The following is a 17,545-nucleotide window of genomic DNA, read 5'->3' as shown; positions in this document are numbered from 1 at the left end:
ACCTTACAACTAAAGCAATTAGAGAAAGAAGAACAAAAAAACCCCCAAAGTTAGCAGAAGGAAAGAAATCATAAAGATCAGATCAGAAATAAATGAAAAAGAAATGAAAGAAAGAATAGCAAAGATCAATAAAACTAAAAGCTGGTTCTTTCAGAAGATAAACAAAATTGATAAACCATTAGCCAGACTCAGCAAGAAAAAAAGGGAGAAGATTCAAATCAGTAGAATTAGAAATGAAAAAGGAGAAGTAACAACTGACACTGCAGAAATACAAAGGATCATGAGAGATTACTACAAGCAACTATATGCCAATAAAATGGACAACCTGGAAGAAATGGACACATTCTTAGAAAAGCACAACCTTCTGAGACTGAACCAGGAAGAAATAGAAAATATAAACAGACCTATCACAAGCACTGAAATTGAGACTGTGATTAAAAATCTTCCAACAAACAAAAGCCCAGGAACAGATAGCTTCATAGGCCAATTCTATCAAACATTTAGAGAAGAGCTAACTAACACCTACCCTTCTCAAACTCTTCCAAAATACAGCAGAGGGAGGAACACTCTGAAACTCATTCTACGAGGCCACCATCACCCTGATACCAAAACCAGACAAAGATACTACAAAAAAAGAAAATTACAGACCAATATCACTGATGAACATAGATGCAAAAATCCTCAGCAAAATACTAGCAAACAGAATCCAACAGCACATTAAAAGGATCATACACCATGAGCAAGTGAGGTTTATCCCAGGAATGCAAGGATTCTTCAATATGTGAAAATCAATCAATGTGATACACCATATTAACAAACTGAAGAATAAAAACCATATGATCATCACAACAGATGCAGAAAAAGCTTTTGACAAAATTCAACACCCATGTATGATAAAAAGCCTTGATAAAGTAGGCATAGAGGGAACGTTCCTCAACATAAAAAAGGCCATACATGACAAGGCCATATATGACAAATCCACAGCCAACATCATTCTCAATGGTGAAAAACTGAAAACATTTCCACTAACATCAGGAATAAGACAAGGTTGCGCACTCTCACCACTATTATTCAACGTAGTTTTGGAAGTTTCAGCCACAGCAATCAGAGAAGAAAAAGAAATAAAAGGAATCCAAATCGGAAAAGAAGAAGTCAAGCTGTCACTATTTGCAGATGACATGATACTATATATAGAGAATCCTAACGATGCTACCAGAAAACTACTAGAGCTAATCAATGAATTTGGTAAAGTAGCAGGATACAAAATTAATGCACAGAAATCCCTTGCATTCCTATACACTAATGATGAAAAATCTGAAAGAGAAATTAAGGAAACACTCCCAATTACGATTGCAACAAAAAGAATAAAAATACTTAGGAATAAACCTACCTAAGGAGACAAAAGACCTGTAGGCAGAAAACTATAAGACACTGATGAAAGAAATTAAAGATGATACAAACAGATGGAGAGATATACCATGTTGTTGGATTGGAAGAATCAACATTGTGAAAATGACTCTACTACCCAAAGCAATCTACAGATTCAATGCAATCCCTATCAAATTACCACTGGCATTTTTCACAGAACTAGAACAAAAAAATTCACAATTTGTATGGAAACACAAAAGACCCTGAAGAGCCAAAGCAATCTTGAGAAAGAAAAATGGAGCTGGAGGAATCAGGCTCCCTGACTCCAGACTATACTAAAAAGCTGCAGTAATCAAGACAATATGGTACTGGCACAAAAACAGAAATATAGATCAATGGAACAGGATAGAAAGCCCAGAGATAAACCAAGCACATATGGTCACCTTATCTTTGATAAAGGAGGCAAGAATATACAATAGATAAAAGACAGCCTCTTCAATAAGTGGTGCTAGGGAAACTGGACAGCTACATGTAAAATAATGAAAGTAGAATACTCCCTAACACCATACACAAAAATAAACTCAAAATGGATTAAAGACCTAAATGTAAGGCCAGACACTATAAAACTCTTAGAGGAAAACATAGGCAGAACACTCTATGACCTAAGTCACAGCAAGACCCTTTCTGACCCACGTCCTAGATAAATGAAAATAAAAACAAAAATAATCAAATGGCAACTAATGAAACTTAAAAGCTTTTCACAGCAAGGGAAACCATAAACAAGACAAAAATACAACACTTAGAATGGGAGAAAATATTTGCAAATGAAGCAACTGACAAAGCATTAATCTCCAAAATTTACAAGCAGCTCATGCAGCTCAATATCAAAAAAACAAACAACCCAATCCAAAAATGGGCAGAAGACCTAAATAGACATTTCTCCAAAGAAGATATACAGACTGCGAACAAACACATGAAAGGATGCTCAACATCACTAATTATTAGAGAAATGAAAATCAAAAGTACAATGAGGTATCACCTAACACAGGTAATAATGGCCATCATCAAAAAATCTACAAACAATAAATGCTGGAGAGGGTGTGGAGAAAAGGGAACCCTCTTGCTCTGTTGGTAGGAATGTAAATTGATACAGCCACTATGGAGAACAGTATGGAGGTTCCTTAAAGAACTAAAACTAGAACTACCATACGACCCAGCAATCTCACTACTGGGCATATACCCTGAGAAAACCAGAATTCAAAAAGAATCATGTACCACAATGTCCATTGCAGCTCTATTTACAATAGCAGGACATGGAAGCAACCTAAGTGTCCATCAACAGATGAATGGATAAAGAAGATGTGGCACATATACAATGGAATATTACTCAGCCATAAAAAGAAACGAAATTGAGTTATTTGTCGTGAGGTGGATGGACCTAGGGTCTGTCATACAGAGTGAAGTAATTCAGAAAGAGAAAAACAAATACCGTATGCTAACACATATATATGGAATTAAAAAAAAATGGTTCTGAAAAACCTAGGGGCAGGACAGGAATAAAGACACAGATGTAGAGAATGGACTTGAGATCATAGGGTGGGGGAAGGGTAAGCTGTGATTAAGTGAGAGCGTGCCATGGAGTTATATACACTACCAAATGTAAAATAGATAGCTAGTGGGAAGCAGCCGCATAGCTCAGGGATATCAGCTCGGTGCTTTGTGAACACCTAGAGGGGTGGCAGGGAGGGTGGGAGGGAGATGCAAGAAGGAAGAGATATGGGGATATATGTATATATATAGCTGATTCACTCTGTTATAAAGCAGAAACTAACACACCATTGTAAAGCAATTATACTGCAATAAAGATGTTAAAAAAAAAAAAGCTAGAGCTTAGCTAGAGATCAAAATCTTATCTCGCTAATTCCAGAAGTAGTAGACATTAAACATGCCCCTGACAGTTCTTAAAAAGTCACAGAATGCCTCCACCTGATGATTCCTCAAGATCTTATTAATCTATAATATTGTGTTCTATCAAGATCATCACTTTTTATTATCTTGCTGCTCTGAATTGTTTCTCCCTTATTATTCTCAGCTACAGGGGCCATAAATTAAATTCATTCAGAATTTATACTCCTACAGTTCATTATATGTGATTGGTATTATCTCGCTACCTTTCTCTGGCTCTTCTATAACCCCTGACAAGAAATATTGTAATAGTGTCTAAATACCATCCAACCAATAAATGTTGAGTTTAAAAAACAAACAAGAAAAAAAAAATCTATTGACTACAGTGCCCTAAAGGGCACTCCATCACTCCTTTTTATCTCCACCAATGGTATTATTTCTGCTGAAATGACAGAGAAAGTGAGATTCTAAAGAGTTGAGAGTTAGGTCCTTGCTTTGCCGCAGTCTGGATTGGCCATGTCATTTTCTCTCCCCTCACCTTCACCTCTCTCCCTGAAGGCCAAGGGACATTACAATACATCAGCCTGCTTCTTGAGGAGCAACCCTACTTCAGGGAACAAACAGATAGCGATGTAATCAGTTGACTCAAAAATCAATGAGTGGTCCATTACTGGAAATTCTGAACACCTCTCAGTGACCTTCCAGAAGCATCGCTACAAAAGCTGGGAGGATAGTCTCTTGTTTCTAAGACTGACCAAGGCTGTGGAATATAGATCCCTCCATTAGACCCCAATAAAAATAAACACAAGTATTTGATAATGGTGAGATTCCCCCAAGTTATGTTTGGATGTGTTTGTTCACTAAAGAACTTGATAAAATGAACTGGTATATCCACAGCGGCTTTGTCATGGTTGTTCCCATCATCATCTTCAGTGATGTGAGATTCTACCACGCTAGGAAGAGCGGTGATTTTTCAGAGAGATGGAAGTTGGCAATACTTACTAAAAAGTGGAGATTCGAATCCTGGCTGATTCATCTAATGGGAAATGGTTCACATTCAATGCATGCTCTGGCCCTTGGGACTCAGCTTTATAGAAACATAAAGGCCTCAATATGTTTCCACAGTCAGGACCACCGAGAAGTGAGTATTTCTTTCTTCCCTCCTCTCCTTCCTTTTATTTTCTCACAGTACAGGGAGTAACGGGCAGATGCTAAAGATCATAAGATCGAGGATGGAGGAGGAGAAACCGGTCAGAGAGTGGCAATACATAATCTATTGGCACTGCTTTAAAACTTGTTTAAAAATTTAAAAAGCACTGATCTTCAAAGTTATAAAGTCTGACACCACAACATCTGTGGACAGTTGCCACTTGTCCCTCTCTCCTGATCTCACTGAACTGCAATCACAATTCAATAGTTATCAGATAAAAAAACCGTACAATGACCAAAAATGCATGTACTGCCAGGACTGTTTCTAGAGGTTAGGAATTGGGATACAGAGACATCCCTAAGGGTGGCTGAATGGGAGTACGCCTGAAAAAGGGTCCACACCAATAGTACAGTAAACCTCAGAATCACCTGAGAAATTTACACAACCATAAAATAAAAGAGTCCCATAGAAATCAAAGCTGCAATGACATACTGTATTCCATCCACCAGATGAACAAAAATGACAAAGTCTGGCAATACCGGGTACTGGTGAGGATGTAGGATCCCGGATGTACTAATACATCACTAGAGGGAGTATAACTTGGTGCCGCCACTTTGGAAAATACATTGGATTATCTATTGAAATGGAAGCTGTACCTTGTGACCCAGAAATTCCACTCCAAGTTCTACGCTCTAGAGAAACTCTTGGACGTGCATACGCACCAAGAGGCATGCACAAAAATGCTGACAGTAGAGTTGTTGGTAACAGCAAAAGCCTGGAAACAACCCAAATATCTAATGACAGTGGAAGAGAGAAATTGTGGTATTTTTCTGCAATGGATTCAAAACCAAATGAACCACAGCTACATGCGTCAAAATGAGCAAATCACAGAACAAAAACATTATTCCATTTATATAACAGGTTGCAAATCTAATCTATATGTTGTTTGAGGCTATATACATAAGTGGTAAAGCCACAAAGAAAGCAAATGAATGATTAACACAAAGTGCAGGATAATATTTACCTCTGGGGAAAGGGAGAGATTTTTGATCTGGGTGGGGGACAGAAGAGATTGTAAAGGGACTGACAACATTCAAATTCTTACACTTGGTGATGAGAATACAAGTACTGATTTTATTGTAATCTTTAATCCTTGCATATATGTTATATCTACTTTTTTGCACATGCTAGCTTTTATAGTAAAATTTTAAAATCTACAGATTTCTAGGCTCTATCTCAGATCTACTGAATCAGAATTAGCCTATAGCGCTTAGGAAGTATTTTTTTATAAGTTCTCCAGAATATTCGGAGGTATTATTGGGTTAAGAGCACACACCTACACACATACACACCCTACGTTACACAACAGTATCCAGATGAAAGCAGCTTAAAATATGTATCAAAGTCAAGAAATTTCAAGAGAGTCATAAAAATAGAAAAGGTCAGCCTGGGAGAGTGTGTAGAAAAGAAAGGTGCCTCATAGTTCAGGGCTCAAGGCTGATGTAGAAGCCTGGGAGCATTAGTTACTAGTTATTAGTCTCTCATGAGCGTACTTGAGCCCTGTCCCTATTAGTTTCTCAAGAGCATCTGCCTGAGATAATCACCCCTAAGAACTGGGCCCACAGCAGGCTGTCACCACAGCTTTCGCTACAAAGACAGAAACATGATATGGTGAAAAGTATTCTGGTCTATGACTCATCACGGCAGACATCTAGACCTGAACCCACATGTATACGCTGATCTTTAGCAAGTTGCTTCCCCTCTCTGAGCCCTAGCTTTCCCATCTGTCCTGACTCCCTCACAAAATTGGAATCCAATGAGACAGTGCAGTTGGAAGGGCTTTGCAAACTGAAAATACTACTCTGAATGTCCAGTAAGTCCAGTACTATGTCAGTTATCATTTCTTCCTGAAAGTTAGAAATATAGGTGGTCTATTCTGGGTCAGTAAAGTTTTCTGAGTCCAAGGAATTGGGAGTTCTAAGATTTGCCTTAAAGAGACCTGAGGCAGTGCTAGGGCTTAGTGCCTCCATATCTCTCTCTAAAAACTCAGCAAATATTTAACAAGCACCCACTACTTACCCTCAGCCTACCTTTTCCAGTCCTGATAATTTAGAAGAGGATATTCATAAACAGCAAAGAACTACTGGAAGCACCTTGCAGAACTAATATGCAGTCTAAATATTCATTAATGGCTTTGAAACTAACATTTAACTCAGTTATACAACACCTTCCAAATTAGGATTGCCAGATTTAGCAAATAAAAATGTACAACACTCAATTACATTTGAATTTTTTAGTATAATTTGAATAATTTTTAAGTATAAGTATGTCCCAACTATTGCATGAGACATACTTATACTAAAAAATCATTTGTTATTCACTGGAAGCCCAAAGTTAACTGGATGTCCTGTGTTTTAACTGGCAACCCCATTCCAAATGAACAAACAGATTAACATTTTCTTCTATATCTTACATTGGGAAATCTGCATGAAAGAGAGCTATGAAATCCTATTTTCTTTCATTAATAAGAGCGTAAAGGGTTGGATTGATCCTGAAATTGGACTTGCAACCTCCTCTTCCTTGTATAGCCCAAGAAGACATGAAGAGGCACAGATATTACAAACAGGTTTCAAAGGAAACAGGATGGAACAGTGGTGGAGAAGCCTCAAAATTTCAAACAGAAATAGACATCCCAGCCCCATCCTGGCCCATCTGGGACGCTTTGCAGTGGCCTCTACCCTTACCTCTGGGCATCTCCTTGGCATGCTCCTCTTCGGGCCCATCCAACAGGTCTATCTGGGAAGCCTCCTCGGCAGGGACACGGCGCCAGGACCAGCTCTGGTTCCCAAGGTTGTGCAGTGGAGGGGAATACTCCAGCTCACAGGGGAAGTCAAAGCTGCACTCCAGACCTGCAAAGACAGCCAATGGTCAGTGGAGCAAACTGTCTCCCAAATGTGACCTTCCAGCCCCACTTCTCCACTCCAGGAAGTTGGCCTCCATCTCACCCACAACCTTCACCCTAACGAGGTATGGCAGGCTGTCAATTCCACGGGTGGCTGAGCTCCATGAAAAGGAGACTACAAGAGAAAAGGAGACTACAAGAGAAAAAAAGTGTTCTTTATATAACTCAGATTATGGGAGGTATCTTCACAGAAGGCAGAAAAAAAGTGTTCTTTATATAACTCAGATTATGGGAGGTATCTTCACAGAAGGCAGGTAAAAAATAAGCTAAACAAGTCGGACCATGAAAAGTTTTGTGTTTTGTAAGGTTACCTGGTGACATGGAGAGGGCCTGAGGTCAAGTGGGCAGAGCCTGGCTTTGCAACCAGATGGGTCTGAATCTAAGTCAGGCAAGAAAATTAACCTCTCTGGCCTGAAATTTCCTCACTTGTACATTGGGGATGATAATTTCTACCTCTGGAGATTGCTGTAAGAACTAGTAGTATAATTCATTATCTGTACACATGAGTCTGGTCCACAGTTGATGCTCAGGAAAAATCCTCATCAGGATCCTAACTGAGAAGAGAAGGCCAAAGGGAACTTAAGCTACTCACAACCCTGTTTGACAGCCCTATCATCTATTCTTCAATCACCCTCCAGAGAGGAGAGCCAAGGCTGTGATAGCTAATGAGTTTATTCTCTCTTGGGGAGGGAATGGGGAAGGTCACTGGGTAAGGAGAGAGAGAAGAGGCAGAAAGAGGCTGTGTCCTGGGACCCTGTGTGATCGCTTTCTGGGCTTCTTTGCATGAATCATCCTTGTGTCCAATCATTCCACGTCTGCCCTACTTTTAGGATACACTTACCTTCTCTTTCCCTTGCCTTGCTTGTTGTTTATTACCCAAAGTGGCTGAAGTACTTTGTACCTAGAAGGCCTCAATGCTCACTGAAGGATCAATAGAATATGTGCCAAAAACCAAATTAGTCATCCACCCTTTACTTCATCATCTCCCTTTAGCCCTGGGGATGTGAAGAAAGGGAAAATTTGATATAAAGACCATTGGATGGGAATATGGGGAATTTGATTGGTATCCAGGCTTGGCCAGTCTCTTCTCACATATGGAACTTGGTGCCCTCATCCGTAAATAAGAGGTTTAGACTTGATGATTCTAGAAACAAGTACCCAGTGAAACCTGGGTTCCAGCTCCAACTCTGCCATTGATTTGCTGGTTACCTTGAATAAGCCACTTAACCTCTCTGGGCCTTAAATTCATCAAATACAGAATGAGACCCACACTAGATGTCTTCTAAAGCTCCTTCCTGATTCGACTTTTTTTTTTAACATCTTTATTGGAGTATAATTGCTTTACAATGGTGTGTTATTTTCTGCTTTATAACAAAGTGAATCAGATATACATATACATATATCCCCATATCACCTCCCTCTTGCGTCTCCCTCCCACCCTCCCTATCCCACCCCTCTAGGTGGTCACAAAGCACCGAGCTTATCTCCCTGTGCTATGCGGCTGCTTCCCACTAGCTATCTATTTTACATTTGGTAGTGTATATATGTCAATGCTACTCTCTCACTTCATCCCAGCTTACCCTTCCCCTTCCCCGTGTCCTCAAGTCCATTCCCTACCTCTGCGGCTTTATTCCTGCTGATTTGACTTTTTTAAGATTCCAAAGTCCTTGCTCTCAGAAGGGTTATAACTAATTTGATAAATCAATCTGTGCGGTGGTGCTAATGACTACTAACTCCCAATTATCATTGTGCATTTTAACAGCTGCTTCTGGAGCTACTGCTACCTTGATCTCCAAGATGAGTCTCCTGTTGGGAATTTCAGGAGGCAGAGGAGAAGTAGGGCCAAGACTAGTGCAGGTAGCCAGTCACTGGAATGTCCTTTAGTTACACCATAGAAGATGGCCCTGCCCTGGAGTGGGAGCAAAATAATGCCCACTGACATTGGCCAAACGATCCAAGTTTGGGGGGGAAGAAAAAAATCCTTCAATTACCCTTCTATTAAAGTATCTTTCTACTTCTCAACCAGCCGAGATTTATGTACCAGCTGCTCTCCAGGAGCTGCCATCCTTCTGGTCCTAAAGTTAATACCACTCGCCCTTTCACGATTCAGACAATTCACCTTTATAATGTCAAGCTGAAACAGGCAGGGCTAGCCTTGTTTGAGTTGACAGGCCACTTGCTGCGTACATATTTTATCAGCCTTGAAGAATTTCTACCTGCCTCTGGGGGCTGAACTGCTGCTATGAGTTGGTGTCCATGAATTGTAGGCTGTCTTAATCTTCAAGACTTGCTTGCCAGGAACCTGGTTTGAGAGCAGAATGCAAGGAGAAGAAAACCGATCCAACATTTTGTACTTTGTAGCACAAAAATTATTCTTATAACGAAAGGTGTAGCCATTAAACCTGGCTCCTCTGGGGATGATTAACAAGACCCATCCACATTAGTGAATGATCAAGTCAGAAGGTGGGAGAGAAAGCTACTGGCCACCTCCTTCCCACATCAACAATTACTGGTACCTTTCCCAAAGCTTCAACTTCTGAGACCCATCCTCCATCTTGACTTTTCTTCTCCAATTAAAGTCATCCTATTTCTATTTGGGACAGAAGTGTGGCATGCCAGCTCAGACACTGCCTGGCAAATGCGCTGTGTGCATATTAGACAAACAGACAACAGAATCTACAACCCCAGTCTCAAGTGCCATCAGTCCTTGGATCTTTGAACTCTGGAGTCTGATAATCAGCTGTGTTTGGGTCAGACCCTGCCTAGTAAAACAAGCTAGGCAGATACTCCTGTTATCAAATGGGTTCATTTTGAAATTCTTGCCCTGAGGCAGCTTCTCTTTAGCTGTCAAAGATGTACTCTTTGGCTTTAAATAGGAATGGAGTTAACGTTATTGCTCATTTTGGGTGAAATCAGATTGGGCTTTTCTATATTCTGATTTAATTTCTTATAAAATTTCTACACAGGTTTCTCTCTCCTTTGCTAGCCTCTGTGCCTTTCGAGCAATAATACCTGGGATTTGCCTTCTCTAAAAACACCAGGTTAAGCCTCATTTTCCTTAGGCCTTTCCTGAGTTTCTAGACCTAGGATGCTTCTTGGATCTCTCTCTTTAGCCCTCCTCTGACTCCACCCCTTTGTGGTGGGTGCTGTAGAGTCTCTCCTACAGGCAGGACTCAGAGGGGCTAAGGGTTTCCGTGAGGTGTTCAGCCTTAAGCAACCCAATGGTTGAACAGGTCCATGCCCAAGGAGAGGGGCCGGAAATCACATTCACTGACCCCGGCTGTCTGCCAGGGACTGTGCTAAGGAGTTTCTTATATCACTGTATTTAATCTACTGAACAAAACTGAGAAGGGAATTGTGTCTTCTCTTTAAAGCTGAGGAAACTGAGGCTCAGGAAGTTTACTCTACTTGTACAAAGACCAAAGGACTACCCTACGGCAGAGCCAGAATGTGACCCAGGGCTGGTTAATGCTGAAGATCTAGATGTTATTCATCACACCTCCACAGCTTCAGAATTTTAATCCAGGGCCAACAGATTAAATTATATATGAGAAACCTATGAAGTGCTATATTTCGGTTATTATTAGATACTAAGTCTGTAACCTTTTCATACCTGTAAAGGCTTCTGTACTACCCTAAGGAGACAGATCTATATTTCCTCTGTGTCAGGTCCATTTTACAAAGTGACTGACCTTCAGAAGAATCCAGAGATTTCGACCTTCCTTTTTACATACCTGTTTGGAACCAGGAGAATCTAACTTTCCAGAACCTGCTAAACACATAGTTGAAATCACTGCTCCCCACTTTCTAGTCACTTCCATCATGGAAGAAAGATAAAGTAATGGAATCTTCTAGAAATAGTTGGCCTGCTGAGAGGAGTGTCAAGTGCTGTGAAGGGAAAGGTCTTGGTAGAGCAGTGAGGATAGTTCCAGGCTCAGTCCTGCACACAGCAGCTGAGGGGCCTCAGCACGTCCATTCCTATTTCTGTGTCTGGCTTTCTGCATTTGAAAATGAAAGAGATGAAGCATACCCCCTCTACGGTGCCCTCCACCTCTGAAGGTCAGTGATTCTATAGAGCTCATCTTTGGCCAACACAACCAAACTTACAGACCGTTGGTCCCCTCACCCTGCCTGCCTCTAAATGAGGGCCTGCTGCCATCCCTAAAGCAGGTTCCCCAGGGAAGGAGGTGGAATGTGCATCACACTCCATGGGGTCTCAGTTTGCCTCAAGATTGTCAAAGAATTAAGAAGGAAGGTTCAGGCAAGTTTTACAGATGACTGTGCGAGGGTGAATGTGTGTGTGTGTGTGTGTGTGTGTGTGTGCGCGTCTGTGTCTGTGTGTGTATTCATGCATTTTTATCAGTCTGTACCCATATTCTGAAATCTTCCAGGATATGAATCATATTTCAAAAACTGAATTAACAGTTAGCTTCAAGGAATTGTTCTAGTATAAAACACAGCCATTCAGAAGAATGGCACAGTAACCCATCAGAAGAACCCTGTGGTGGCCCTGCCCGGAGTGATGCAGTTCCCTTGGCTGTAGTGAGTTGGCAGTGACCAAGCACTTTGACACTGAATCTGAAGGTGGAAATCTAGCCTCTGGGAATGTGTGAAACCACCAAAGCAATCATGCCCAACACCTGTGCCTAGGAAGCGAGCCTTGGCCACTTGGGCAGAGATGGGGATCTTCCCAGTCTGCGCTACAAGAAGGAGATTGCATGGAAGTTTCAGGCACTGTCCATAACACCACAGAAGGGTAACAGGGAGACGTGGTGTACTTTGGACCCTTGGGTCTTCCCTTGGGTGGACTTAGAAAATCCAACAGCCCTCCTATGTATCCAGATTGACCTCAGGCTCCCAAAAAATCCCTTAGATCAAGGTCCTTTGTACCTCCTTCATCCTAACCCTGTAAACCTAGAGACCTCTCACTAGTTTCCTAAGTCTCCTTAAGACAATTCAAATTAGGGGCCTCCTTTAGATTTTAAGACATGCCTCCCAAGGCTGGCTGGTTTCCAGATGACCACAGGTGGCAGATGCCAGCCTGGGCAGGTCCATAGGAGCCCACTGGTTGATGTCGCCCAGCCTCAGCCCAGCTCGAGGACTGGAAGCAAATAACACAGAGTGAAAAGCAGAGTCATAAAAAAAGAGAAGAATGCCATGTTTATCAATTCCATGGTACTTCACCCTTCATTTTGTCTCTTATTACACGTGTTCCAGAAGTCAAGCCTGGGGTTGGACTTATGCTCTCGACTCTGGTAGCACGGGGCATATGTTTACAGAAGAGCCCAGACAGGGGGAACTCCATGAAGGCCTGTGGGAAGTACTTGCTTAATTGATAACATTTACTGAGGGCTTACCATGGTCAGACAGTATGCCAGGCACCCTACATCATTATCTTATTGAATCCCTATGAAGTAGGCAGGACTCTTATCCCCATTTGACAGAGGACGACACTGGGGCTTAGAGAAATGAAGTCACACCTGAAGTTACTCAGACAGGAAGTGACTGTTTGGGCTCCACTGACCTGCTTCCTCCATGGGACCACAAGGCCTTGATGTCAGTATCTCACAAACGGAATTATGAACTGAAAAGGTAGCAGAAAGACCTCCCCTCATTTAGAGCCACAGACACCAACAGGAGTCAGACCTGCAGTGAGGGAGGACAGGAACTGGGCCCATGCAGGGACAGGCAGGGCCACGCTGGAGGCAGGACAGAAGCCGAAGCATCTGAGCTGTCCTTAAAGGCCCTGATCCCACCTTCACAAAGGTGGACTTGGGATACCCTAGGTGAGGACTGAGTCAGTGTATACACCCATAAGATCCAAGTCTTAATCCCCGTAGGCATGACTCAGGAAGCCAAGCCTACAGGTGCATTAAAGTCTGGGGCTCAATGTTCGTGTCTATGTTTCCTGACATCTTCTGGGATATCCTTTGTGTTTCCTGGGTAGGGATGAGGGTTACAGGTAAGGGAACTGACAGTGGGATGGGCAAGTTTTCTTTGGCCATCAGGGGCCCACAAGAGAGTTTATTCAACTGTATACTCGGCCCTGGGATCTGCATCTGAAAACAGAGAATTATCAGGTTTGCTACTAGTTTAAATATGGCAACATGACTGTGATTTTGTCTTGGGGTTACTCTTCTGTCTCTAGTTATCTTGACCTAGTGTTTAACTACTGGGATGCTGATAGCCTGACACGGGGCCTGATGCCCCTCACTTGCTGAATGGTGGTCTCTCTGGTCCTACCCAGCTCTGCAGTCTTTTCCTATGTGTCTCTGCCCATCTGTCTTATTCATTAAGCAACCTTAACACCATCACGGTTGTTTCTCAGGGATAGGGCACAAGACCTGAGATTTGACTCCAATCCTGCCACTTGTCAGCTGTGCAGTGCAGGGCACTCTCTCCCTCTCTCTGAGTCTCAGTCATCTTAGTGATAAGATTAACTTCCCAGAACTGCTAGGAGGACTCAGTGAGATGATGCATGTGCTTGGAATGGAGAATTTCCAGTGCACATTAGCTGATTCAGAATTTACATAGCCATGCCCTTTTGAACACAGCTTTCTGTTTACCAGGAGAAACGGTATTTATGTGGGGCAGTCAACTGATGGCACATGGCCATTTCCTTAGTATTCTGCTGTACCGTGGGAAAGTCGGTATTTCGGCCTGAAGGTGATATTTGCAGAGTCAGCTGTTAGAACTTGAAGTGACATTTGAGGTTGTTTCTTCCATTGGACAGGTGAAAACACCAAGACCCAGGCAACGGAAAAGACTTATCCAGGGTCACGTGGCTGGTCAGGAAGTCCTTCACACACAGTACGGAGGGCATTTCTCCTGGCTGTGGAGGCCTTTCCGAATGCCATCCTCTCCAGTAGGCACCAGGCCTGGGCCGGGCTGAAAATCAGAGTTACTGAATCACCAGCTCTCCCCTCCTCAGGCCTGGCTTATTGGCACATTTAAGCCGAGGCTGGATTGATTCATGGGCGGCATATACAAATGCCAATGTATTCCTGACAAACCTGATTTGTATATTCAGTAAAGAACCATGTGAAGCTTCATACACATGTGGCAATTTTCTTATAGGTGGCCTTTAGAGGCCATAAAGTAGAGCTTTATATTTGAAACTACAGTTCATTACATAAAGCTCCAGGAACCAGCATTCTCGAAATACTGTCAGTCCTTAAGAATTGTATCCAGCTCAAGGGAACTCCCTCGGCTGCCACCAATCCTGAGGCACAAAATGGGGTCTCCTTTTCTCAAGGGATTCCCCAGAACTTTCCAATTGTTGACCTCAAGGTCATGATGGACCTTGAGGACCATCTTAGAGGAAGAAACTGAGGCCCAGAGACATGATGGGGCTTGCCAAAGGATGCATGGTGGGTGAGTTGCAGGATTGATACTAAAATCCAGTTCCTGACCTTGCAATTTTTACTATTTTCATTCAAAGCTGTGGGTAAAAAACAAACAAAACAATACCTTAAATAATTCTTAAAATTCTAAAAAATCTATACTGTGTTTTTCTGGAATAAGCTGGCAAAAACATACATGGCTAGGTTTCAACCATTTCCCAATGATTTGATGGCTCAGACAATCTCCAATAAGGCTTTCTGGCTTCTTTTATCCTAAATGTCCTCTTCTGCCAACAAGCTGCTTTTTGATGGTTGCTGGAATCTCCTGCTGGAGAGCAAGTCTGTGCACAGGCCAGAAGCTACGGTGAGAACAAAGGGAGGAAAAAGGGTGGCCTAGGAGCGAAAGGGGAAGATCACTAGAGTATTCTTGGAAACTCTTCCGGCTCTGGGCCAATCAGCCTTGTGCTTTTGGGCAATTTATTTAACCACTTGAGTCTGGATTTCCTCATGGATAAACCAGAGAGAATTATCACAGTAATGATGCTGATAAAAATAATAAAAATAATAATATCTGCTGTGACAATCAAATAAGGTAACGAATGTGGAAGTGCTCTCTTACCAATGAGATACTGTATGTGGATATTCTTACCACCTAGGGCCTGTGCTGCAGAACACATCAACATCACTTGATCTCCCTGTGCCTCAGGTTTACCACCAGGAACCTGGAGATGAGCTGAACTGACTTGACCTTGGAGGACTCAGGGAGATGCTATCCAGAACAGATACCCTCCTCCCTTGCCCTCCCAAAACCTCAGAGGGGCACCAGGGTGTCTGGGGGGTAAACAGAAGCATAGATCCTGCGTGCGGTCTGGCTGCTCAAGGTGAAAGCTTGGCTCTGTCACTTACTAGCTGTGTTATCCCAGGGCAAATTATTTAATCTCCCTGTGGCTCAATTTTTTCACTTTAAAATGGGGATTAAAACAGGGGCCACCTCAGGAAACCGTGAGGAGGATTAAATGCAATACACACATCAAGCACCTGGCGTGGGGACTTGCACATCGTTTGATTATTACTAAGTGATGGCAGTCATTGCTCTTGCTCTCCAGGTGGCTCCAGGCTCAGCCACGACAGAGGGGAGACAAAAGGCATGTCCAGCACTGAAGGCAGAACTTTGCCTATGTCAAACTTTGTTGAAGCTCCTCACTCAATCTTTGTTTTTTGATGTGCTGATCAAGCTTCCCTTTGGAAGTGAAGTCATGCTAGACCTTGAGTAACAAGATCTAGGTTCTAGCCCTGGCTCTGAGGTGTTACTTCAAGGTAGTCCCTTAACCTCTCTAGGCCTCAGTTTCCTCATCTGAAAAATAAAGTGGTGGAATGAAATGAGTCTCATCCATCTCCACCATTCTAAGACCAATTTTCCCTTTGGACAGATGGCTGAAGCAAGCGCTCTAACTTGGTTCTAGCCAGCTGGTCAGCAGAATCCCAAGATTCCTGACTTCCAGCTCAGGCTCAGATGATTAGAGACTTCCACTCCCCCTTTCTGGGTTATCTCCTAAAGGAGCACTTAGCCCACCAGTCACCTTTGATGTTAATCCACCAGCTGCCATCAACATCTTGTCACACACTTTATAAGACCTGCCCCCCGTCTGCCCCCCTCCCACCAACCACTGTTCATTTGTCGTGGTGTCCCAGAACTGAAATCATTCAATTCTTTCCCACCGCTTGCCCCCTACAATGCATCTGGGAACCAATTGCCCAATTCAAGACATCTGTTTAGCTCACTTATAATCAAGCTGCAGCAAAGAAGGGCCAAGTCTCCTTCAATCAATTAATTATATAAATGCAGCCTCGGAAGACAATCTCAGAAGAGGATGTGTGTGCATGCATGTTCACAATGGTGGGAGATTGGCACACAAAGCTCAATTCTCTTATCTGTGGACATAACAATATTACAGATTGAAGAAATGGGACTTGGCTCTTCATCCCAGAACAGAAAGTTGAAAATAATTAGACTTCTGAAGTTAACAGCCTCCTCATTTTATAGATGGGAAAACTGAGGCTCAGGAAGGTGAAGTGACTTGGCCAAAGTGGAATGGCCTAGGGCCTGGAGAAGCAGAAAGCTAAGACCAAAATCCAGATTGGACTTCCAGTCCACTTTTCTGCCTACAATTTCCAGGAAGCATTTATGCAGAACATGGTACCTCTAAGAGAATGAGGCCAGCTCCAGAGAGCATGGTGAAAACCTTGGTAATTTGTACACTGCTCAGCATGACATCTACCCAGATGAGATCATTCCTGAAACCAGATGGTTGGAGGAGAGCTCTGAGTAGTGTGGTAGCCCCAATAACCAGAAAAGGTCTTGGGAAGCCTTGACCTCAGAACATGCAAGATGGTCCTCCCCACTTACTCTTCTGTCTCTTCTGGTGAGGATCTCCTGAGTGTTGGAGGTGAACACGAGGTTCCTCCCTGATGCCAATTTCAAAACACAGGCTTCCCTAGCACAAACCTGTGACCTTCAGAAACTCCCAATCTAGTGGGAGAGATGGACTTACTCACGCCTGGCTCTCATGGTAAGCAGACCTGGTGAAGCCAGGAGGACACAGAACAAGAGAGACCTTCTGCCTGAAGGATCACAGGCTCAGGGAGGAGGCAACTTTTGGGCTGCATCTTGAAGGATGGAAGGATTTTGACAGATGATAGAGGTTTAGCTAGGAAGTTTGTTAAGAATAGAGGAAGGAATGAGGTTATTCCAGGGAGGTGGGTAACTAGTATTGCTTATTTTTATGTAGTTGTATGAATTTTGAAGCTGGACTGCAT

The 17,545-nt window shown here is 42.6% G+C and overlaps 1 protein-coding gene across 1 annotated transcript in view; it reads right to left on the bottom strand.

The window, feature by feature from the left end:
* Nucleotides 1-17,545, bottom strand: part of LOC115854330 (ALK tyrosine kinase receptor-like) — a 608,779-nt gene that overhangs the window by 366,000 nt on the left and 225,234 nt on the right. Inside the window, exon 3 of the mRNA XM_060309236.1 lies at nucleotides 7,168-7,332. Within this exon, the coding sequence (XP_060165219.1) occupies nucleotides 7,168-7,332 (165 nt within the window). The remainder of the gene's footprint in view (nucleotides 1-7,167; nucleotides 7,333-17,545) is intronic.

The sequence above is a fragment of the Globicephala melas genome, chromosome 12, assembly GCF_963455315.2.
Source record: "Globicephala melas chromosome 12, mGloMel1.2, whole genome shotgun sequence".
NCBI lineage: Eukaryota > Metazoa > Chordata > Mammalia > Artiodactyla > Delphinidae > Globicephala > Globicephala melas.
Note: the sequence above shows the minus strand (reverse complement) of the source record. Positions and strands in the feature narration are given on the sequence as shown.